Source organism: Manis javanica, chromosome 1, assembly GCF_040802235.1.
Source record: "Manis javanica isolate MJ-LG chromosome 1, MJ_LKY, whole genome shotgun sequence".
Lineage (NCBI taxonomy): Eukaryota > Metazoa > Chordata > Mammalia > Pholidota > Manidae > Manis > Manis javanica.
In genome coordinates this window covers 189,157,063-189,180,868 of record NC_133156.1, presented here as the reverse complement: position 1 = coordinate 189,180,868, position 23,806 = coordinate 189,157,063, and the positions used below count along the sequence as shown (strand labels likewise).

Genomic DNA, 23,806 nt, shown 5'->3' with positions numbered 1-23,806 from the left:
ATGGCTGACAACCTTTACAGTATTAGTTCTTTGATCATTCATCACGTGGCATGGAAAACTTTGGAAATTAAGTGTTTCTGCATAACCTTTTGATGATGGGAAATAAGATAATCCAACTCATCACCTGAAGGAAATGTATTTGTAGAGACAGCTGACAGGTGTGAGGGCTGGGGGTTTGTACCAGTGTAGCAGTGTGTGTTACTTCCAGGGATTCTCCTATGGTTGGACATGTACGTTGATTCAGATTTTTTGCTATTACAAAAATCCTGTGATGAATATACATAAATCTTTGCATCTCTGAATTATTTCTAAAAATAAATATTCAGAAATGGCATTCTGTTCAGAGGATATGAACTTTTTAAACTTTCTTGTTACATATTGCAGTTGCTTTCCAGAAAGAATATACCAATTTGCATGCCCATTCATATTAATTTATTGGTTCAACAGCTATTTTTTGAATGCCAGCTGTCTATTAGTAGTGGACTATTTTGATAAATCCCTACCCTTATCAAGTTTTTAGTTAACAATCTAGTAAAGGAGTGGACAATAAAAGATACATAATTTCAAGTAGTGATAAGTGATGTGAAAATAAAGAAGGGTAAGGATGCAGAGAATGAGGGAGTAGAGGTTAATATTTTGGATAGGGTGGGCAGAGATAGGAAAGGCTCCTCTGAGTTAACATTAATAGAAACCTACAATCAATTTTATTGTCATTCTCACTACATTGATTAAAGCACTGTGTATTATTGCCTTAAAAAATATTTTCCAGCTTAGATGAAAATAATTTTAAACTTATTTGATTATTAGGTAGGATTTTTTCATTGGCTATTTGTATTAATTTTTGCTTGAAATATTTAATATAAAACTATCCTTTTATATGTAGTAACTGGTTATTAGACTTTGAATTACTTACCTTTGTATAACAAAAAAGCATGGTGTTCGAGTTTGGCTCCCCAGAGAGGGCAACATGAGACTTAGATGAAAGTAAGTGACTTCTGCGATACTGGTTCCGGGTAGTAATTCTTGCTGAGATTTTTACTAAGGCTGACTTTAGTAACAGAGGTAGCAGGCCATTGAGCATTGAAGGATATTGAGCATGAGTTACTTGGTGCTGATGAGTGAAATTGTTTAGAGAAGAGCATTGATGCCAGGATGTCTGACTTGTTCTTTGAAAGGACCTATTTACTTACCTCCATTTAAAAATGTTTGCCTTTGGCCATGTGAAGACTATAAATAGGAAAGCTGATTCCCTCCACCACTGAAAAAATTACCCTCATGTTTTCCTGCCCATAGGTTTAGTTAGCATTTAGTTTAGATAATTAAAATTAATTTCTAAAAAAATCGCAAAGATGTGGGAGTTAATAGTACTAACTGGCAATATTGCAGTATGTACTTGATTTGATAGTTTGCCTTGCATTCTTGTAATTTATAAATGAAAGAAGACAAAATAATTTTCTTAGTAAATGTACTTCTCCCATCTCAGTTTATAATCTTTATTGTATGTTCATTCTGTTTGCTTACTTATCCCAGGGGGATTGTTGTATAATTACTGCACTAATATTATGGCCTTTAAACATTTTTTATGCAAAGTCTTAGTTTTAGGTTTTCTTTGCCAAATTGGTATATAATATATGATATTTCAATACCTTTTTTTAAAATTAAAAGAATGGATATTACCGGGTTTCTAATTAGTGATGAAACCACTTTTTTAAAATTAGTATTTACTAGGACAAGAAGTTCCAGAGAATAGATTTCATTTATTAATAGCTCTGTTTGTTCCATCATTTATTCACTTACGTAGCAGAAATGTTAGTGGAGAGTGTGTCTGTATCAGTGATGTAGTGATAACACCAGCCGGCATTTGTGTTCTTATTGTGGGTCACACACTTTGCTTAGCACTTCACATTCGTTATCTCATTTATCCTTTAACAAATCAATGAAGTAGCCAGAAACGGCTTAGAGCAGTCAAATTATTTGCCGTAACAAACAGAGGAGTCTGGGATTCAAACTCAGGCAGCCTGACGGCAAAGCCTGTGTTCCCAGCTGCTGTGTCACACTGCCTCACTCAGTTGTGGAGCAGTCTTTTTTGTCAAATGATACAATTCACACTGGAACTGATACAGTTTATTACAGTGATTTGAATTGGGTCATGGAGGAAACAGCAGCTGTATCAACTCACTGTAGCACATCCTTGCATTTTCAGACATTTCTCAGGGAAGCCAGGTACTGGTTTTCATCCATTATGTGCCTGTTGGTGCCCTCAAAGAATTATTTATTAACCTCTTTTGAAAATGTTTTTAAAATGGTAATGTTTCTAGGCCAGGCAGTACTTGTGCTAGAAGAGAAGTCTTGGTGCACTGTGCACACAGATTGAATCTATGATGCTAGCCAGTTCTTCCCGTCCTGCCGCTACAGAGGAGAGTGAGCCCCGCATACCACTGTAGTTCATCCTCTTCTGCATCTGTGAGCCTTGTGTTGAGGAGCAATCCTGCATGAGCGAGGCTGATTCTCCAAAGATGACCATATTGACGGTACTCCATGTTCCCAGACAGTGAGTCAGGGGAGGAGGAGTGGAGCGTGCGGAAGCAAAAAGGGCCAAATTGTTAAGGACCTTGCAAACCATGTCTTTAGGATTAGATTCAGCTACATTTAATAGTGAAACTCAAAATAACAAATCTAGAAAGAACAATCTAGAGCTAATGTGGCAGCTTGGTGGTCATCAGGAGCCTTGGCTTCTCTCTCTCACCACTCTGCTGTCCTTAGCATATCTCCCCATGGTCCCAGATGGCTGCCTGGATGAACTCTGGTTGTGCTATCCCCATCCACACAGCAGGAAGAAGGAAGAAGAGCACGGCCCCTTCTCTTTCACAGAGACTTCCTGGAAATCTTTCATCTCACATCCAGTTAATTACATTGACCAGAACTTAGGCATGAATAGCTGGAAGGGAGGCTGGGAAAGGTAGTCTTCTATTTGAGGTGGCGGTGTGCCCAGCTGAAAATCAAGATTCTAAAAGTAGAAGGGGAAAAATGATGTTGGGGTAGGCAGCTAATAATCTCTGCCACATCATGTCAATGCTTTATTTTATAAATGATGTAATAAGGAGAGAAACATGTTCAAATTCTCTTTTCGAAAAGATCATACCTGCCAAGTGAAGGGTGCACTGGAGGGAAGTAAGGAATCCATAGAGACACTGCAGTGACAAGGTGAGAGGTGAGTGGGATGCCGACTGTGGCAGCAGAGACGACTTCATGAGACTGACAGGACTTGGCCATTATCAGACGCAAGCCGTTTCCGGGCTTGGCAGTTGGGTGTGCTTTGGTGCCTTGAGACAGGAGTTACTGAAGCTGTCGGGCTGGAGCAGATTGCCTGGGAAAAGGAGACCTACTTAGAATGGGCTTGAAAAAGAATAGGCAGAGCAAGGAGGAAAACAGAATGTGGTGTTTCAGAAATCAAGGGAAATTGAGCATTTCAAATTGTCAGGGTGGTCAGATATGTCAAATGCAGGTGAGAGCCCAATTAAGACAAGTATTGGTGTTATTGATTGATTTTAGCAATTAGGAAGATGCTGGTGACCTTACTAAGAGACTGCAGGGGGTGTGTGCGTGGAAGGGAGGTGTGGAAGTAGAGATGAGTGCAGCAACATTTTCAAAAAACTCTGCCTCTAAGAAAATGAAGAAAAAAGAATGTGGGTGTAGGAAAGGGTGAGTGTATGCATTGCTGCTCTCTTGTTTTTTAGATGGCAGATACTTGAGTATGTTCATGCTGATGGAAAGGATAGAGAGGGAGAGGCTATGAGGAGACCAGATGATTGGTGAGAGGGGCTCCTTGGGATGGGCACTGGTAGAGAGATTGCCTTCTGGTGAAGAAGCTCTTCCTGAGAGCAGAAGGCAGGGGAGAGGCAGAGAGGGAGGTGCAGGCGGGCTCTGGGGATCTGGTGGCCGAAAGTTGAGGGAATTCTCATATAGGATGGTTTTCATCCCTTCTGTGAAATCAGAGCTGGTGCCTGAGGGGTGTTGGTGAACTTGTTGGTGGACCATGTAATGATGTACATGATTTGCCAACTTTTCCTTTGTGAAAAAAAGTCTCAGATCTAGACATGGTTTCTCTGTCATTTAAATTAATCTGTAGGAGCTTCAAATAACCCCCATTTTGGTTGTTAACCTTCAGAAATGTGAAATGAAGAGATAACATGTGCAAGTGGCTAGCACATAACTCAGCACACAGTCACTGCAAAAAGGGGTTGGCGAACAAGTCAGTACTTCAGTACACACAGAGTGTCATTCCAAATTTGTCACTGTTTACACAGCTTATTTTCTTTCAGGTAAACTTGCTTTTGTTGAAGAAAAAAATCTTTCAGATCACAATAATCATACCCTTGTAAACCATAACAGGGCAGGTACTGTTTGCCCGTTTTGGTATGCGGCACTGTCTCCAGGAATAACACAAATATGCTCCCAAGAACTGGGTTACACTATTGCTCATGGGAACAGTGTGTCCATGACTGTGGGGTGAATTCTGCTTTTCTTCTAACTGGAAACTGAGTTGTCAACAGACTTGGCAAGGTACAGACCCATGATAGACAGTTTTTAAAAGATGTTTTTAAAAATCTTTGTTTCTGCAGAAAAACTGGATTGACTTCCTGGAGGTTAGAGTTATTTAAATCACGTTGTCTAGTAGATTGCCAACTGCTTTCTTTTGTTGGTTCCCCAGAGGAAGCTGGGTAAACTGACCAATCCTTTTCTCCCAGTGAGAAGAGAACATGAGGGCCTGGTCTCCCCTGCACATTTTGCAGGGATCCCCCTGGGGTTTACCCCACCTCATTTAGAGAGGTTGCCCTACTGTGTATTTAGTTGCAGCAGAGGTCTTAGAATGCCAATATCTGTTCATGTCTGGGAAAAAGAGAACAGGGTGATGAGCATTAATAGCACAAAGACTGTGCTTGTGATGACTGAAGTGATGCCGTCAGTGGTGAGGCTGGAGCTGGCGGTACAGAGTGCTCCCTGCCACCTCTGAATACCATCGTCTGTGCCTGAGTGGATGATGTCTCTGTGCCTTCTCCCCGAGAAGCCAAAAAGGGGAGAGTGAAGGGCGGATCTAAAAATGTCTTGGTGACTAGGTGTGTCTGGTATAACTTCAGCTGCTGCCAAGCAAGTTTCTAACAGCTCCTCTTGGCTTGTGGAACTAAACTGAGCTCTGTAGGATTGCCTGGTGAGGCCCCTGGTGAGGGTGTGGACCGTATCACCAATGGAGACAACTTCTGTTGGCACAGAGGATGATTTATGTGATGGAAAGCTATGCTTACTACCTAATTTAACCTGTAATAAGCTTTAGACAAAAAGCTTCCTGGACTGAAACAATTGGTACCTTTCTTTGTGTGTGTGTGTGTGTGTGAGAGAGTGTGTCTTTGTTGGGGGGCAGCTGGGATGGGCGTAGATCCTGAAAGAGAAGAGAAAGGCTGCCAGTGGGGCCCTCAGCAGCGACTCTGCCCGGCCACTCTGGACATCTCCGCTCGCCTGCCTACTTGCTTTGCATGCTGCGACTCTTCCCTTCCCTGCCGTAGTTCCTCTCAGAGTCCTTTCCCTGTTTGCAGTCACGTTCATCAGGGGCCTGCATTTAATGGGCTGCTTTAAGGACCAGTTACAGCAAGACGAGTGTTACCGAAGGCACCGCTTAGATAACATGGTTCCTTCACATCCGCAGAGAGAGGGACCCCTTGCCCACTTCATCTGCAGTGCTGGGTTCTGCAGGTGGCATTTCACTGAGTTATGGGTGCTCAGCTAGATGGTAAACAAGTCTTTCTACTTGTGAGTTGTCTGGACCTGTGGCCAAGTCTTTATTAACTTGGTTTTGGAATGTAATGTTATACTTAGCTCATTTCATTTCATGCCATATATTTAAAATTCAGAATTGCATGTAAAATTTAAACTCAAAGTTCTTAAGATACCAATCTTGGGGAGATTGAATTAAAGCCAAAAGTGTACTTAATACACCTTCAGGTTGAAGGCCAAATGGCCTACTGTTAAAATCACCCTGAGGCTGAGACCTTGTATCACTGTCCTAAAATAAGTTTTTGGATCAAAAAAACTATTCAGCCTCCATAGACTTAGTCACAAGGAATTGTCTTCTTAAAGTATTCTAATAAAATGCATGTTTTGAAGTTTGATAAGTGTGAACAAAATATGTCTTCTTTAAGCACTTTTTATTAACTTTTATGTTCCTTATGTGTATGGGTCAAAGATGATTTATCATGAATACATATGATTTTGAAGGGTTTTTTTCTTCTCCTGGTAAAACTTTAAGGCATAAGGTTGACATCTGACTTTTAATTCATCTTCACAGGATGTGATAAAGTCCTGTTAGTACTTTTTTCTTGAAAACTCATGACCTAAATGGCATTGAACAGCTAAAAGTTAAACATGGTTCCTAAAGCTCACTTTATTTAATGCCAGGCATGTTAGTATACCAAGCAATTGTTTAAAGGTTAGAATTAAGATATAAGCAATTTACATTTTTTTGCTTGATATTATTTAAGTTTGTATAAACATTCATCAGCTCCAAAGGAAATTATGTTCTTCCTAAAGATATTTACTGTACTCAGTTTTTATATTTACTGTCAGTTTATTTCCCAATTTAAATTTAACTAAAACATTTGCAAATATACAAAAAATTAATAACTTTAAAAATATTTAATAACTAGCATTTTTACTCTTGTAATAATAAGCATTTATACTTCAGCTGTAGAATACTAACATTACATGAAATTTTTCACTGCAAGTTATATGTACAATGTTCACCTCTGTGTGAAACAATATTCAAATATCAATAATTAATCCTAATGATGTACCTTGTTTGAATTGCTGATCTGGCTAATGATAAGATATGGTGGGTGCCACAGCATCACAGGTTCAGGGAGCTCAAATTGGTGTTTAAGTGGATGGGTTGGCATTTGGCCTTGTAAAGCCTTAGGGCTAAGCTGCACACAGATTATTTGGTCAAATTCTAAGACCGAAGTTAAACATCAGTCTACCTTTAGTAAAAGCTTGTTGTTATGCATTAGTATATGAATGTAGTGTTGATTGGGGAAAATGAGGAAGAATTAGGTTTTAGCTCATCTTTTTATGTGTTTGAGTATCTTGTGATGTGTCATTAAAGTGGAAAAAAAATGATGTTGAACAAGAATGGTTCTGGAAGAGTTTTATTAAAATGAAAAACATAACTGATACCTTGGTTGATTATTTTAATAGACGATCAAGACCTGTACATGCTGCTAGCCACATGTGTTGGTTTACATTAATAAGTAAAATTAAAACTTCAGTGCTTCAGTTGGTATTATTTCAAGTGCTCAGTAGCCACATGTGACCAGCACAAATTATAAGGCATTTCCATGATTGCAGAAAGTTCTGCTGGACAGCACTATGTCTTGACCGTGACAGTGAAAAAGTGCCATACTGGTGATGTTTTGACTACGTACTTAAAGAGGAAGAAATTTATTTTTGCATTGTTTATATTTTTGTAAAGCCTTGAAATGACAGGCTCATCCCCCAGAGATATTAGTAAATACGGAACACAGGTGTTTATAATGGCATCTGAAACCCAGGTTCTGCCATTCTGCATGATTTTCACATGTATCTGAAGAGCAGCATTTTCTTAGATTAATATTTTTAGAACTGTGGTTATATTTTCAGCATTTTTGCATCCTTTTAATTCAAAGTTAAATATGTATATTGTTATGTTTATTAAATTCAAATAAAGAAGTTTTCTAATTACCAAGACTTCAGAACTTGTATACTATTTCAGTTTTAATATCTACAAATGAAATAATAAATTTCATAAGGCTCTAATAAACCAAGACTTCAGAACTTGTATTATTTCAGTTTTAGTATCTGCAAATGGAATAATAAATTTTATAAGGCTCGGTTTTCCATATACCTTGTGAATGTATACCTTTATTGGCCCTTTATACCACTCCCCCCTTCTCATTGTAAGATATTTAGACTTGCTGTGCCTCTCTGTGAACAGAAGAATTGGGCTTCCAGTGTGTCACTGTTCATTTCCTGGGAGGGAGAAGGTGAAAACTAAGGCTTTGCTCACAGGACTAGATGAAGGTGTAGGGAGGAGATGGAGTTGGGATCCCCTCAGGTCCCAAATCTGGCCATCTCCGTCCCTACTGGATCATTTGTAGGCACAATGAGAACACTGAATTGTCCAACACAATCTTTTATACAGTGATACCTAAAAGCTAAATTCTATGCTTGTACATACCTAGAAGTATGACAAAACCCCATGCCACCTCAGGAGGGCAAACTGACAACTGAATGGAGAACAAAGAATGTTTTCGTTTTGGTTTTTGCCTCCTTTGGAAGAAGGAATAAAGTGTCGTCGTATACGTACTTCTCCAGAATTGAAGTAGATCCCTAATGCTCCAGAAATATTTACAGACTTGATGAGTTTTGTGTATCCCATTTGCTATACTGATGCAAACTTGGAATTCTGGGTTTTTGAAGGTAGTCCAAGAGACTTAGATGTTTTCACCAGCCACACAAATATTTGCAGACTGTAACTTCCTCATGAACCACTGAACTACTTCTGTGTACAAGGGAAGTTGCCAGTAAGTACTTGATTTTGAACCAGAAGGACCCATGACATTAAAGGAAACACAATTGAAACTTTCTACAGAGAAAAAGCAAAATTCTTTAAAAAAACATGGAAATAAACCTGGGATTGATTTAACCTCTCAGAAAGCTATTTTTATTACTTCTATAATTTTTTTTTATAATTTTTTTAAAAATTTCAGATTCAACCATATGAAAAAATAAAGGCCAGGGGCTTACCTGATAATGTATCTTCTGTGCTGAACAAGCTGGTGGTAGTGAAACTCAATGGCGGTCTGGGTACCAGCATGGGCTGCAAAGGCCCCAAAAGTCTGATCGGTGTGAGGAATGAGAATACCTTTTTGGATCTGACGGTTCAGCAAATTGAAGTGAGTAACATTTAGCCTTTCTCATGAGCTACTAAAATTGTTTTTAGGTTATTATAAATGTTACCTTATAAAATAACAGATGTGGATTGAGACAGTCAAGGAGCTTGCTATCTTTAGTCTCTATTAATATATAAATGGTTGGGTGTTCCTAAGGGGCATATCCTTACAGTGTTGTAAAAGCTTTAGATCTTTAAGTAGCATTTGTGGTGGTTGAAATCTCTGGATCTACTTGGATTCTCCTTTGATCTTCTCTTCCCCATCCTCTCCCCCACTGTCATTTTTTCTAGTGACATTCATCACAGCTGGGATGATCTGGCTTTATTAACTAACCCCTTTTGGGAGGTTGGGGTGAATTTCACATATCTGGGTGGATACTATGGATGCTACAAGCTCTTCTTGGCTTCTCTCTATGATAAAGTCATTAATCACGGGCCGTAAGCTCTCCCGGTGCAGTGGCCCTAACCTTGTCTCTTTATCCCTACTGTCTAATACATGCTGGCAGCCCCAGTACCATTGGCCAACATGTATTGGGTACTTACTGTACACCAAGTATTAGTCTGAGCTCTTTACATAAATTGACTCATTAGTTCCTCTCAACAACTCTAAGTACTGTTATCGTCCCCATTTTACAGATGAGGAAGCCAAGGCACAGACAGGTTGCTTTACCTGACCAAGGCTCCCTGCTAGTTAAGTGCAGAATCAAACTTTGAACACAGGACAGCCATAAGGCTACCGGGTACTGCCTGGGCACATGCTCCAAGGTCACACTGCAGGGACTGGGGGAGAAGGGTGTCCTTGCTCTGCCATTGACCTGCCACCTCAATGGGCCTCAGTGTAGTCATCAGAAAAATGCAGACAACAGCTTCTGTCTCATAGGGTTGTGATTTAATGAGCTAATATGTGGTGAATTGCTTAGCAAAATGTCTGGCTTATGCTAAGTAGTTATTATAAAAAATCTGTATTTTGGACTACATATAGATTATTTGGATACTTGGTGATTCATAATTAACCATTAAGAGTTAATTTTATACTCTGAGCAAAAGAAAAATCTGGGTAATCTGATTGTCATTTCCCCCCCCCCCCCAGCATTTGAACAAAACCTACAATACAGATGTTCCTCTTGTTCTGATGAACTCTTTTAACACGGATGAGGATACAAAAAAAATACTACAGAAGTACAATCATTGTCGTGTGAAAATCTACACTTTTAATCAGAGCAGGTACAAGGAGTAAAAAAATTAATTCTGGGAGGTGTTACTCCAGGGAAGGACCTTTGTCTTGCTTGAACAGAGCAGCCTCAAGATATGCATGTGCCAAAGACTAATGTTTCTAAGTGTTTGATGCCTTTAAAGGCTGAACATTTGTTAACAGGATTGTTTTATAACCACTCTGTAGTTCTGTAACTCCCAATTAAGAGAATCTGGTTGAGATTTTTTCCATGTCCTTCAATGTTTGAAGGACAGCTTTACATCTTTGCTTTCTGAGGGCACATTTGGGCTCCAGCTGGATCTATGAAACTTCTGTACCTGCATTATTGATAACCTTCTTTCCCATGGGAAGGAATTTCTTCAACATCCTGAATAGGCTTGGGGTAAATTTAATAAATTCTCGAGAAAATCATCTACTTGGGGGAAGAGAGAATAAGTACCCAGGAATTCAGTGAAGAACTGTGATAAAGCCCAGGTAACTAGGGAAATAAGACTTCCATTTAAGAAAGGATACAGGTCTATATGACCTTGTATAGAAGGGACACTTCTAAAGTGTACCGCAATTTTTTTTTTACCTGTTTTTCTATGGATACTTTCTTACGTCACAGGTGCTCTGCCCCCATTTTCTGGCCGGTCTTTCATCTGCTAACTGTACTAGCTGCTCTGTTGCCCTTTTCCCGTTGCCAGCCCCTCCACATATTCTCACCAGTGGTAGGAAACAGGGATCCCTGAGCACTAAGCTGCTGTATTTCTGGGAAACAGAGCACCACCCTGAGTGTGTCTGTTTATAAGAATGGACAGCTTTTCCCAAATAGGTTTTCAGGGAAAAGAATAATCCCACAGCCATGTATGTTTGAGAAAATTTACTTAGTATCTCTCTCTTCTTGGAGACATAAAATACATTATCATAAAAATTATGTATCTCCCCTATCTGCATGACCATGGGGAACTTTTTTTCTTTAAAGCAGCAAGTATTACTCTTAGAAACTGATTTTTGGACAAATGAATTGGATAAACAGATTCACCTACGGTTATTTATTATTGATAGACTGAAAGGGAGGGAAGTTTTTACTTAACTTTGAGTGCATGTTTTAATTGAAGGTCTGGAATGTTCTACAGAGTTGATATTGAAAAGGAACTTTTTTGTTTTTTAAGGTACCCAAGGATTAATAAAGAATCTTTACTGCCTGTAGCAAAGGATGTATCATACTCAGGGGAAAACACAGAAGCCTGGTACCCTCCAGGTCATGGTGATATTTATGCCAGTTTCTACAACTCTGGTTTGCTTGATACCTTTATAGGAGAAGGCAAAGAGTATATTTTTGTGTCTAACATAGATAATCTGGGTGCTACAGTGGATCTTTATATTCTTAATCATCTAATGAACCCACCCAATGGAAAACCCTGTGAATTTGTCATGGAAGTCACGAACAAAACACGTGCAGATGTAAAGGTAAATAAGAGGCAGCAACCTGGATTTACATCTTCACACATACCATAGGCTGTGTAGTTCAAACTCTTTTTTGTATTGGAACGTTTGTATGTTAAACAACACATATTTATGGATCAGTAACAGCACTTTTTGCCACAGAGTGAGTAGTGTGTACTGTGGCATCTCCTAAGTTTGTCTGACAGAACAGTGTGTATATAAATCCAGATTTAATAATGTTATCATCTTTATTTTTTGAATAATCCATATGGGCAATTTTAACTGAAAACAGTTCCACATATATTTATGGGATAAATCTGAAAACATATAAAAATACTTTGATGTTTGTTCAAACCTTAATATTCTTCTTTCAAGGTTTTCAAACCTTGGTGCTTTATTTCATTGTTTCTTAAATGAAAATTTCTACTGTTTCTATATATATATATATATTTTTTGCTTTATCACTGTAAGATCTCTGTAGCTGCAAAAAACAATTGTTTAGCACAAAGCAAAAATTTGTTTTTTTTTAACTATGCTTGTTTAGTGGTGCTGACACTTGGCCTTTGATGGCATGTACACAGGGTCTTACTGACTTGCACACGCGGAGCGCAAGTGGGCGTACTGAAGTGATCAGTCCCAGGGTTAGGTTCACTGTCTCCTGGAAATGTTCCCCACACGAGTGAATTTTCCCTTCTTCCCACACTACCATGGCTTCCTGCTTATAAGAACCTCTTAAGATGAGGCCACTTGGGTCATTTCACATCCTCCTGTACCTCTGTCTTCCCTTTTCTTTCCTAATCCTAGAGTCCCATCAGCAAGGGTCTGAGTTGTTAGTGGACGGTGGTTTGGGAATAGAGGAATGGCTGTTCCTGTAGCGGACCACAGAAAGTAAAGACTGACATGCAACCAGTGCTTTTATTATGGACAAGAGGGTGGGAATACAATATAAAATGACTGACATCCTGAATTATTTTCATTGATTTTGTCTTCATACATATGTTGCTTTGTATCACAGATCGAATCAGTACCAATGCTTTTCATTTCTGGTGGATTTTATCAAGTTTTTCAATAACATTCTTAGACTATAAATAGTGTGGTGTGGTCATGATTGGGAGAAATGAGGCATTCACTCACTGTTCTCTGCCTTTCTAGGGTGGGACACTCACTCAGTATGAAGGCAAATTGAGACTGGTGGAAATTGCTCAAGTGCCAAAAGCACATGTTGATGAGTTCAAGTCTGTATCAAAATTCAAAATATTTAACACAAACAACTTGTGGATCTCTCTTGCAGCAGTTAAAAGACTGCAAGAGCGGAATGCTATTGACATGGAAATCATTGTGAATCCAAAGGTAAGCCAAAGTTGCAGCCCGCTGGGCTCCCTGGTTTCTAAGATCACAGTAGGCTACACACAGACCCACTGTCACTGCCTCTGGCCTGTCTGTTCCATTGACCACTCGTTTCTGCCTAGTCAGTCTCTCCAGTTTCAAGCCCTCTCTCAGAGTCTACACCCATCCCTTTAGTCACCCAAGCCACAGTGCCTTTACTTCACCCCAGGCTGTGGTACTGGCAAGAGCACTGGGCCTTAAAGGAGAGAACCTATATCTCTATTTTCCTGTTGCTCTAATACTTACAGGCCTCTTGGCCTATTAGTTTTCTGAACCTTTGGTTCATTATCATAAAATGGAACAGAAGTTAGGACTCTTGGCCTATTAGTTTTCTGAACCTTTGGTTCATTATCATAAAGTGGAACAGAAGTTAGGACACTGGAAAAAGATACGCATAAGCATCTGGCCTATGGCAGGTGCTTGATAAATGTCAGTTCTCCTGACTAGCCTACATGGAACTAAGTTGCTAACACCTGTTTCTCCCCCACCACCCCTTATCTTACAGACTTTGGATGGAGGCCTGAATGTCATTCAGTTAGAAACTGCAGTAGGGGCTGCCATTAAAAGTTTTGAGAACTCTCTAGGTATTAATGTTCCTAGGAGCCGTTTTCTGCCTGTCAAGACCACATCAGATCTTTTGCTTGTGATGTCAAACCTCTATAGCCTTAATGCAGGATCTTTGACAATGAGTGAGAAGCGGGAATTTCCTACTGTGCCCTTGGTTAAATTAGGCAGTTCTTTTACAAAGGTATGTAATTATTGTAAAGACATGATAATACATGTGGATTTGTATTTCTTAAATGTGTATTTACAGAGATACGATATACATGTGAATTGAGTCTTAACTGCAGTCTCTGCTGCTAACCTATTACATTCCTCCATCTTTGATGTCTTTAAAAGGGACTTGAACATAGAAGATAAAGATGTAACTCATTTTTGAAACCTGAAAAGTAGAAAAGCATGTTTATATTTTGGGACAATTTATATTTCTTACATTTCTGCTAGACCATTACTGCTTTCATCAATGGGAGAATGTTAATTCTGGTTTAACAAATATTTATTGAGCCCCTGAAATGTGCTGGGCAGTATTCTGGGGGCTAAATACTTAGCAATAAATTAAAGTCTGAAATCCTGACCTTCATGGATATTCTAGTTGGGTAGGGATGTGGTAATAAGCAAATAAATCAAACGTATAATGCTGTGGAGAAAATAAAGAGGAATAGGAAATGTGTGGGAGGGTTGGGGAGAGAAGATAATTTTACATTGCTTGGCCAGAGATGGACTGAGAAATAGAGTGAGTGTGCCATGCAGATATCAGGGTTCAGTGAAAGCATTCTGGGCAGGGGCTAGCAAGAATAATAAAACCCCACCCTCACGTGATAGGGGGAATCCAGAAAGTTAGTTATGTAAAATGTTGCGTGAGGTTAATGAAGTCACAAGGGTGAGCCTTTGTGGCTGGGCTGTAGTCCGCTCTGCCCTCCAAGTCTGTTCCAGTCCTGATTGTAGTTGAGTCCCACCTGCTGTGGAGTTGTGAGCTGCCTTATAATCTGACGGGGGATGATTGTGGGTCCTGAAGATGGGCTAGACTCCCGGGATAGCATCAGGCATATTAGGATCAGGCATATTAGGAGTCTCCCTATTTTTTGGTGCCTCTTTCATCATCTTGGTTGGGCTGGGAAAAACCTTGGTGATACAAGGACCCCCCATCTCCCCACATCCCAAGACAGGATTGCTAACCATTTTCTGCCTAGCCTTACCCTCCTTTACTTCCCTCCCACTCTTTGTAGCCTCTTCCATACCCTGCAGGAGGTAAGAACTTTGGCTGCCCCAATCTGCTAGGGTCTGAGAGGGCAATGGCTTGTTGCTCTGAGGAAGAATCAGTTTTAGGGATATTAGTCTAGGGATATGGCTAGAGTGGAGTGAAGTTTGAGGGGATAGTTGGTCAGAGAGGGAACAGACCAGATTATGAAGAGCCTTGTAACTGAATATTTGGAGTGTGGCTTTTTTTTTTTTCTGGTGGATGAGGAACCATTGGAGAGGTGTGAGCTGAGGGGTGAAGTGACTGATTTGGTGAGCAAGGGTGGAATCAGGGAGACCAGAGAATAGGTTGTTGCAGGAATCCTGGCAAGAGAATACAGTGGCTTGGATTAGGGTCATAGCAGTGGAAATGGTGAAAAATGCCAACATTCTGAGATACTTTCAAAGTTGTACTCACAGATTTGCCATTGGACTAGATGAGTGGGTAAGAGGGGAAAAAAAGAGTAAGGATGGATGATTCCAAGGTTTTGGTCGGTACAGCTGGAAGCATGGAATTGCCATTTACTGAGATGGGGGAAGGCTTGGGTAGAGTAGGTTTAGAGTGAGTAGAATGGGGAGTTAAAACTCTGGAACTGTACTTACTAGACCTTCAGATGGGAAGCTGAATGTGAAGTCTGGACCTCAGAGGAGAGATCTTGAAGATACAGGTACACATGAGAGTTCTCAGTTTATAGCTGATATTTACAGCCATGAGATAAGGATCACCTAGAGCCAAGGGTGGAAATCCAAAAACTGTGCCCTGAGGTACCCAAGGCTTAGAGGATGGGGATAAAGTAGAGGAAGTAGCAAAGGTGACTGAAGAGCTGCAGAGGAGAAACTGGGTGGAAAACCATGAATGTGTGCATCCTGAAAAGCAAATGAAGAATATGTTTGAAGAAAGAGGGAGTGATCATCTGTGTTGAGTGCTGTTACTAACTCAAGTAAGATGAGAATTCACCATTAGATTTATCAGTATAGAGGTTTTGGAACTTGACTAGAATGGATTTAAAAGAGAGTAAGAGAAATAAAGATATGAATGTGAACAACTTATTCAAGAGTTTTGCCTTAAAGAAAACAGTAAAAGACAGCCACAAAGAGAAAGGGTAAGATGTGAGTTTTGTTTCTTAAAGATGGGCTCATTTATAGAATGTTCATAACACTGGTGAGAATTGATGCAATTGAGGAAAAAGACATTGAAGAGGGAGAGAATCTCTGGACAGCATCCTTGAAAAGGCCATAAGAAGGGTTGGCCTTAAGTTGGAGTAGAAACAGTACAACCCCAGGACTAGGAGGAACAAAGTAGTGGGGCAGGGGGGCAGGTGGCTCATGGTAGTAGAACCTAGTGGAAGTTTTCTGATTACCACCATTTTTCTCAGCAGAATAGGAAACAAGGCCATACAGGACAATTTCAAATGCCTATAAAATCTAAGAAAATAACAGGCAAATATAGTGATCACTTACATTGATCATTTGTGTTCTTCTTGAAATACATTCCATTTCTTCTGAATCCTACCCATCCCCCCTTAAAGCCCAGCTCCAGTCTGTCTTGCTTCAAACCATGATGATCTTTTTTCTGACTCACTCCAGATTATCCACACCACTTAAACATCTCTTAGCATGTTGGTTATCTTTTCATCTATTTTTAAATGTCTGATCTGCTGAGGTCTATTACACGTTGCTTGATTGTAGGGACAGTGTTGTATCTCCTGGTCTCTCCACAGCATCTATCATATAATAACTGCCTAAGACCCATAAGGGGCCTGAGCTTGGCCATAAACAGCATGTTTTTACAGTTCAGTTAAACAATCTTGTTAATTTAATCCCTTTTAATTTAACCCATCTCTTAAAAAAGACATATGCTTCTATTTTTCTTTCAGGTTCAGGATTATCTAAGGAGATTTGAAAGTATACCAGATATGCTTGAATTGGATCACCTCACAGTTTCAGGAGATGTGACATTTGGCAAGAATGTTTCATTAAAGGTATGGTGTTATGATGAGTTCTGAATTTGTCTTTGAGGAATACTTCTTAGTCTACACCAGATGTTTATAAGATACAGATACAATTAAAAAATAAAATAGCCTACCACAGTATTTTGTGTTAACACTGTCTTCCATAGATATACAACATTTAAAATACAATTATAATTGCAGTACATGGGAATTCTGTGAACCGTAACATTCAGATGGAGAGCAAATATTAAATAATTGAACTGAAGTGATACTATTTTATTGAAGTATGACAATCTTTAAAAATAGAATCAATGTCTAATTAACATTAGCTCACTAAAGATGACTTTGAATCTGAATAAAAGTAGAAAGAAGGACTTCATTTATATTGAGTATATCTATTCCTGTTAATCTGTTGTCATCAGTATTATTTGTTCACATTACTGTAGTACTTGGGTACTTTGGTAATTATCATTTCAGGCTAGCATAAGAAATAGGAAGGGCTATGGTTATACGTATTAAACCTCAGAACAGCTTTTTCCTACTTAGTTTTTAAAATTCCATACCTAGATTTCATGTTTTCTTCCAAGGCTACTTAAATAAAGATCTTGAAAAAAGAAAAAGACACACACACACATATATAGAACTTCATTGCTGATACTGGCTCATCTAAAGGGTCTCAAGACATGAAAAATGTTATCAGTAAACTTTAAAAGAAGAACCCCAAACCTACATGTACATATAAATCAAGCACCTTGTAGGTTCCTTAATGAAGGTAGATAATGCTGGTGGCCTTCTGAGTATTCTTAGAAAAGTTCATGCCATGGCTCTGGGACACTTCCCACTCCTCATCACACTTCTGGTAGGAGGTAAGGAGTATAGCACTAACTACTGCCAAGATTGTTACAGAAGGACACACTACAGTTCTCCTTAATATGGTGTTTTTCATTTTTAATATTATTTATAAATACAATTATTCCATTGAAAATGGAGTTCTACCTAAACCTGATGACCTGTAAGAAAATCAATTGCATTTCAGCTGCAGCTGAAAGTACACTCTTGCTTTTTGTTTTTCTGTTACTTAGGGAACAGTTATCATCATTGCAAATCATGGTGACCGGATTGACATCCCACCTGGAGCAGTATTAGAGAACAAGATTGTATCTGGGAACCTTCGTATCTTGGACCACTGAAATGAAAAATACTATGTACACTTTATACTAATCATGGGCTAAACAGTTTCTTACAGTGAAATGTGTTCTTTAGGATTCTAAAATAGGCAGGTACCTTACTATGTTACTGTACTCTGCAGTGTTAATTTTTTAAGTAGTTTTCTGCAGTAAGCTTTTAGTTTAAGAAAAGCACCGATGGAAGCAATATTTTTCTTCTTTGAAGAGAATCCTGAAAGGTAGTTCATCTTAAAGTGCAATACTGTTTAATCTCAGAACTGGGGCTGCTCTGCTGGAAAAGCTTTTAATGGAGGCCTCAATAATGGTCACTTTGAATTGTGATTTCAAAAATAAAGCTCTGAAGCAACACATAGATGTGCACACTTATATTTTCCAATGCTAATTTTATGAAATGGTGAAAAATGATTTACACTTGCTAAACAATTACTACATCAGTTGAAGATTTGCTTTTGGAATTTTTAAGTACTTGCTAGCCAATTACCTAACAAATCCAGTTTTTGCATTTGTATGTAACTACATAATTTTTTCCATAGGAATATACCTGAAGATATTTACCACCTTTTATCTAGTTGGGATGTGTGCCATGCTCTTTCCACAGAAGCTCCATTTATGGCAACAAAGTGATGTTTCTTTTCCTAGCTGAAGGGGTGGGGTGGGTAGAGGTAAGGCATTACTTTCACATACTTGTTTTCTAGTACAGTGGGGTGGGGATATAACTTTATAAAAAGTTCCCTTTCCTTGAAGCTTCACTTCTTGAACCCTACTTGTCACTGAAAAATGTTCCTGAATAACCTTTCAGATAAGGTCTGCTGGTAGATTAATTTCTGTCTTTTAAGGATTATTTTTCCAATTCTTCCTTACTTGTTTTTGAGGAGGCTGCTTATAATTTAAAGTTTACTGTATACTATTTAAAAAAAAGTTGCCTTTTAAAGTCTCGTCATTTTTTTACAGCTTTATTTTAGACAGACATTTTAAGAACCAATGACAAACCTGATAAAGGAGAAAGAAAACAGGCTTTCCTTTTAGGAAATGGAAGAGCACAAAATAAGACTATTTCATTGTACATAATCACCACAAGGTTAGGCACTCTGACAGGGTTGGTTAGGCAAGATTCCTGGTGTGACGTGAGGCACAAGCACTTTCATTTGTCCAGTGCTGCTGATTCTGACTTTGAAGGTAGTATTATAAAAGTCTTTGAGTAACTTATTACCTTGTATTTCTGGCCCCAACACAGCAGCCTATATTTTAAAAGTTCTATTTCTCCCTGGTCTTTGTTCATATACACATCTAAAATAACTTGACATATGGCCCCTTGGGTTATTTTTATCTAAATGTTAAAATGAGAACTCATAAGTAGGCAGAATATATGAAAATGTATTCTTACCTCTGCTAAAAAGGAAAAAACCCCAATCCTTCTTACGTATTGTTATAAAAATACCCCTATTAATGAACTGTAGCCTTTCGTATACCTTTTGAAAAGTATTTAAATTAGTTGCATAAATAAATACTAGTATCTTTAATTACTTGTGATCAGCCTTTCAGGTATTGAGACCAGTCTGTAAGGCCTTACCCAGTTGATATACATAGTGGTGATAGAAAGATTAAATAATGCAACATACAAAGGCTGAAACTTGATATCACTAAAACAAAAATTGAATTCCTAAATCCAAGCAATCAAAAGATGTTTATTTTTTATAGAAAGATCTGTAAAAAAATAATTTTTCAAACAGCTTTACTTTCATAGAGAAAACTTTCTACAGAGGTTGACTAAGATTTTAATATTTTAAATTGTACCATCATTAAATAAGGTGGGACACCATATGAATCTCATTGCACTGGAAGAAATGCAAAGCATTTTTTAATATAAAGTATACAGAGCATTCTAGTCAACTACAGCTGTGTTACAGCTATGTGTTCTTTTGGATTTGGTCCAAAGAAACCTGAGTCTGTTTCCAGAGAAAATGAAAAATGTTATAGACACCTGATCAGTTACTCCTCACTGAAGGAAGCACAACAGTGGCATTCCTTGTAGATCCCACTGAATCCCAGTTTCCCAACACTGATACTTCCCTTTTCCCCTTCTCCTATCCCAGTTTACTTTGGGTTCAGGTCCAGTTCATGAATCACAGGCATCTGTATTTTCTTTATAAATATACACATCCCATGGTCAGTTGAACTACCCAGTTTTCCAGTATGCCATCACCTCTTCTGTTCCCAGATCTCGGACATATTTAGGTCCAAATCTTTAAGGCCTTTTAAGGCTTGAAGATTTCCAGTGTAAAAAGCTACATCTGCTGTGACCAACCTAAACAATGGAGAGAAAATGTTTACTGAATTTAGATATTATAAAGTAGCAATGCTTACAAAGTCTTAACCTAGCTGTAGTTCAGATTTCTAGGGACCAAATATTAACATCTTTCTCTTAGCAGGATTCCTGATAAAACATTTGATGCTATTTCAGCAATAAATGGAATAAGCCAGTGCAGGCTGGACTGAGTTTCATAATTCTGCCTGTAAAATGTATTTATCTTAAAACAGAATGAAATAAAAATAGAGAAAAATAACAGGTTAAACTAAAATCGTTTTCTGATCAGTTGTCACTGGAGTTTACATGTATATAATCAATACAATCAAGGAAAAGACAAGGTTTTCTGAGTGCCACCCTAAGAAGTTAAGTGAAGGCTGGAACTCATCTATAAATTACTACTGGATATAAAATGATCATGAATAAAAAAGAAATCCAGCATCAATATTTTAATGAACATGTACATTCTAGATTGCTGGGCTATAACAATATACACACCCATATATGGGGTCAAAAGTGGCATACACCCCCTTAATATTTGTGCTACAGTCTAAATAAATACCTTTGGACTTAATGTAGTTAATGTTTCACCTTTTATCACGTGGCAGAATATAGTTAAGGACCACATTTTTCATTTGAAACATTATAGTACTTGAAAATGTATAATAATCTGAATTATACTACTTGTGATAATATGCTAAGTATACTGAAACTGACAGCAATGGCTCATAAAAGCAAAACCTTAAAACTACCAAATTAACATAAATCTGCATTTAAAAATATGAAGTTATGTTTAATCAACACAACTATTTACAGTCCACACAAGAAAGTGTGTATGTTTTACATCAAAGTTGAAAAGTTTTGATAACATAAAAGTAGATAATTCACAACAAATATAACCAACAAAGGATTAGTTTGAGAGCATGTGCAAATATCGAAAATCAACAAGAAAAAGATGATAGTACCCAGGAGAAAAAAGGGTAAATATAAATAGGTAAAGTCACAGATGAGAACATCTGAATGACTAATAAGTATGTGAAATGATGACAGGAAATGCAAATCAAAGCAAGATATAATTGTCTCCCATTAGACTCACAATAATTAAAAAATCTAACAAAATGTTGGCAAGATGTGGAGAAATGGTATTCATGCAACACCTAGTAGAGTGGAAATATATACGTGTGCTCTTATCTACTTACTGGTATTATACCCTAAAGAATGGTCATACCATTCGACATGTATAAAAATCTTCATTGTGGCACTATTGTAATGGAAAAAAGTAATGTCTTACTGGGGGAAAAGGATACCTTAACCATGGTTAATTCATGTGGAAAAATAGAGCAGTCAAAAATTGGACAGTTTCTTTCTATCAACATAAATAGAAAAAAGCAGCATATGTACAACATACCATAAGTAAACTGAATTTATAAAGCTACTATATATATATACTTTTTTAGATACAGTGATAATAAATGAGGACTTAAAGGATATAGACCATTTATTAGAAATTGCCTAAGGGTTGGGGGAAAGAATGGGACTGGAGATGGTCAAGGGGGTCACTTCAGCTTCCATTTGGAATGCTATTTTTTTTTTAACAGTGTAAACATTTTCAGATGAAAATGAGAAATGTTAATATTGACCAATTCTAAGTGGCAGGAATACAAACTATTATCAACATGTCTCCTTTAAAAATATAAAAAATCACATTAAAAAAAATACAGGGTTGGGAGGAAGAAGAATAGGGAGTAACTGCTTAATGGGTACAGGATTTTTTCTTTTTTTTTTTTTTTTCTTCCAAAATCAATTCAGTACATTACTTTTTTTAAGGGCAGGGCCAACTTCTGACTCAAATTTATTTTTTCATTTGCATCTATAAATTTGCATTTTAAACCTGAAACTCCTTTAATGGAATAATAAAATATTCCTAAAAATCCATGGAACAAGTAACACACTAAGGAAATCATATTAAGGTGTAACTACAAGGAAACTACTTGGCATTTTGTATAATCTGCCCTCATATCTTTATCTACATTGCTTTTCATCCCTATCTTCAAAATCTAAGAAGGCTCAGAGAGTGATTTTCCCAAAGCTACAGTTAGTTAGTGGCAGAAGTTAATACTTAAGTTTTATGTTTCTAAAGCCTGTGTTTTCCCTTATATACTTACACACTATTATTTCCATTATAGAGTATTTCACAAATAATACATGCAATTTGTTCAACAGCTTATAATAAAATATGTACATATACACTTATTTTTTGTAATCCTGTGAAGGAATTAAGGCAGCTTTAATCCCTCTTATTTTATAAATAAGGCATAGTGCTTTCTCATGGTTACACAGGGACTAAGTAGGGCTTTGAGTCTTATCTAGGTAGGGAAAGACTACTACGTAACCTAAGGAGGTGCCACAATGCCTCAAAAATACACTGTCTTCATGGAGACAGACAGACACAGATGTATATCATCTCCACAGGAAAAAAAGGCAAAGGCTGATTTTACCATTTTGGGAACCCAGCACAATGATAGTAGAAAAGGACAGCAGAATGATTAAAACCAATCAGGCATGTAATTGATGCAACTGCTCTGGAAAGCAGTATTGAGGTTCCTCAGAAAAACAAAATAGAAATACCATTTGACCCAGTAATTTCACTCCTAGGAATTTACCCAAAGAAAACAAAATCCCTGATTCAAAAAGATACATGCACTCCTATGTTTACCACAGCACTATTTGCAATAGCCAAGATACAGAAGCAACCTAAGTGTCCATCAGTAGATGACTGGATAAAGAAGATGTGGTACATATACACAATGGAATATTATTCAGCCATAAAAAGAAAAATACTTCAACAACATGGATAGATCTAGAGGGTACTATGCTCAGTGAAATAGGCCAGGCAGAGAAAGACAAATACCACATGATTTAACTTATTTGTGGAGTATAAAAACAAAGCAAAACATAAGGAATAAAATAGCAGCAGACTCAGACAGTGAGAAGTGACTAGTGGTTACCAAGCGGGAGGGGCTGGGACAGGTACAGCAGGGAAAGGGGAGAGGAAGAAAGGGGCACAATAATTCACAATCACAACATAAGCTGATCAAGGGAACTGCTGAACCACTGTGATGTACATTTGAAACCAACATAAGACTGTACATTAATAACACTTTAATAAGAAAAAAAGCAGTTCAATATGGGAGTATATGGCAAAAATATATTGAAAACATACCCATTTTGAGGTCCTCCATCATTTATCACATTTAAGTGAGATAACTGCTTTTTCAAGTGGAGTTTGTAACTTGCATTAATTCTTAAAAATAACATCTGGAAAAAAAACCAAAATGAAGTTTCTTAAAGCTCTACTAAAACAGAAGCATTAAGTATCTAAATTACCAATTATCAAATCAATACTATCTGTAGAAAATATTTTTAAAAATCTTTGCTTTGGCATATATTTATAAAATACTCCTCTGAGAGTATTTAATTGCTATTTCATCATACTTTTCTCCTTGGATGAAAGCTCTTTTTCCCCATTTCAGTAGTACTTCTGGTGATGTGACTTATCAC

The 23,806-nt window shown here is 37.8% G+C and overlaps 2 protein-coding genes across 8 annotated transcripts in view; one reads left to right on the top strand and one right to left on the bottom strand.

Annotated features, from left to right (window-relative positions):
- Positions 1–18,288, top strand: part of UGP2 (UDP-glucose pyrophosphorylase 2) — a 50,015-nt gene extending 31,727 nt beyond the window's left edge. For all 4 annotated transcript variants that reach the window (XM_036996651.2, XM_036996649.2, XM_017673990.3 and 1 more), the window contains exons 4-10: positions 8,796–8,981; positions 10,068–10,201; positions 11,345–11,642; positions 12,771–12,968; positions 13,510–13,752; positions 16,679–16,783; positions 17,836–18,288. In XM_036996651.2, the coding sequence (XP_036852546.1) occupies positions 8,796–8,981; positions 10,068–10,201; positions 11,345–11,642; positions 12,771–12,968; positions 13,510–13,752; positions 16,679–16,783; positions 17,836–17,943 (1,272 nt within the window). In that variant the 3' untranslated portion in view covers positions 17,944–18,288. The remainder of the gene's footprint in view (positions 1–8,795; positions 8,982–10,067; positions 10,202–11,344; positions 11,643–12,770; positions 12,969–13,509; positions 13,753–16,678; positions 16,784–17,835) is intronic.
- A 589-nt stretch (positions 18,289–18,877) lies between these two features.
- VPS54 (VPS54 subunit of GARP complex) overlaps positions 18,878–23,806 on the bottom strand; it is a 113,237-nt gene continuing 108,308 nt past the window's right edge. For all 4 annotated transcript variants that reach the window (XM_036996646.2, XM_017673991.3, XM_036996647.2 and 1 more), the window contains 2 exons: positions 23,469–23,563; positions 18,878–20,245 (listed from right to left, as the gene is read on the bottom strand). In XM_036996646.2, the coding sequence (XP_036852541.1) occupies positions 20,140–20,245; positions 23,469–23,563 (201 nt within the window). In that variant the 3' untranslated portion in view covers positions 18,878–20,139. The remainder of the gene's footprint in view (positions 20,246–23,468; positions 23,564–23,806) is intronic.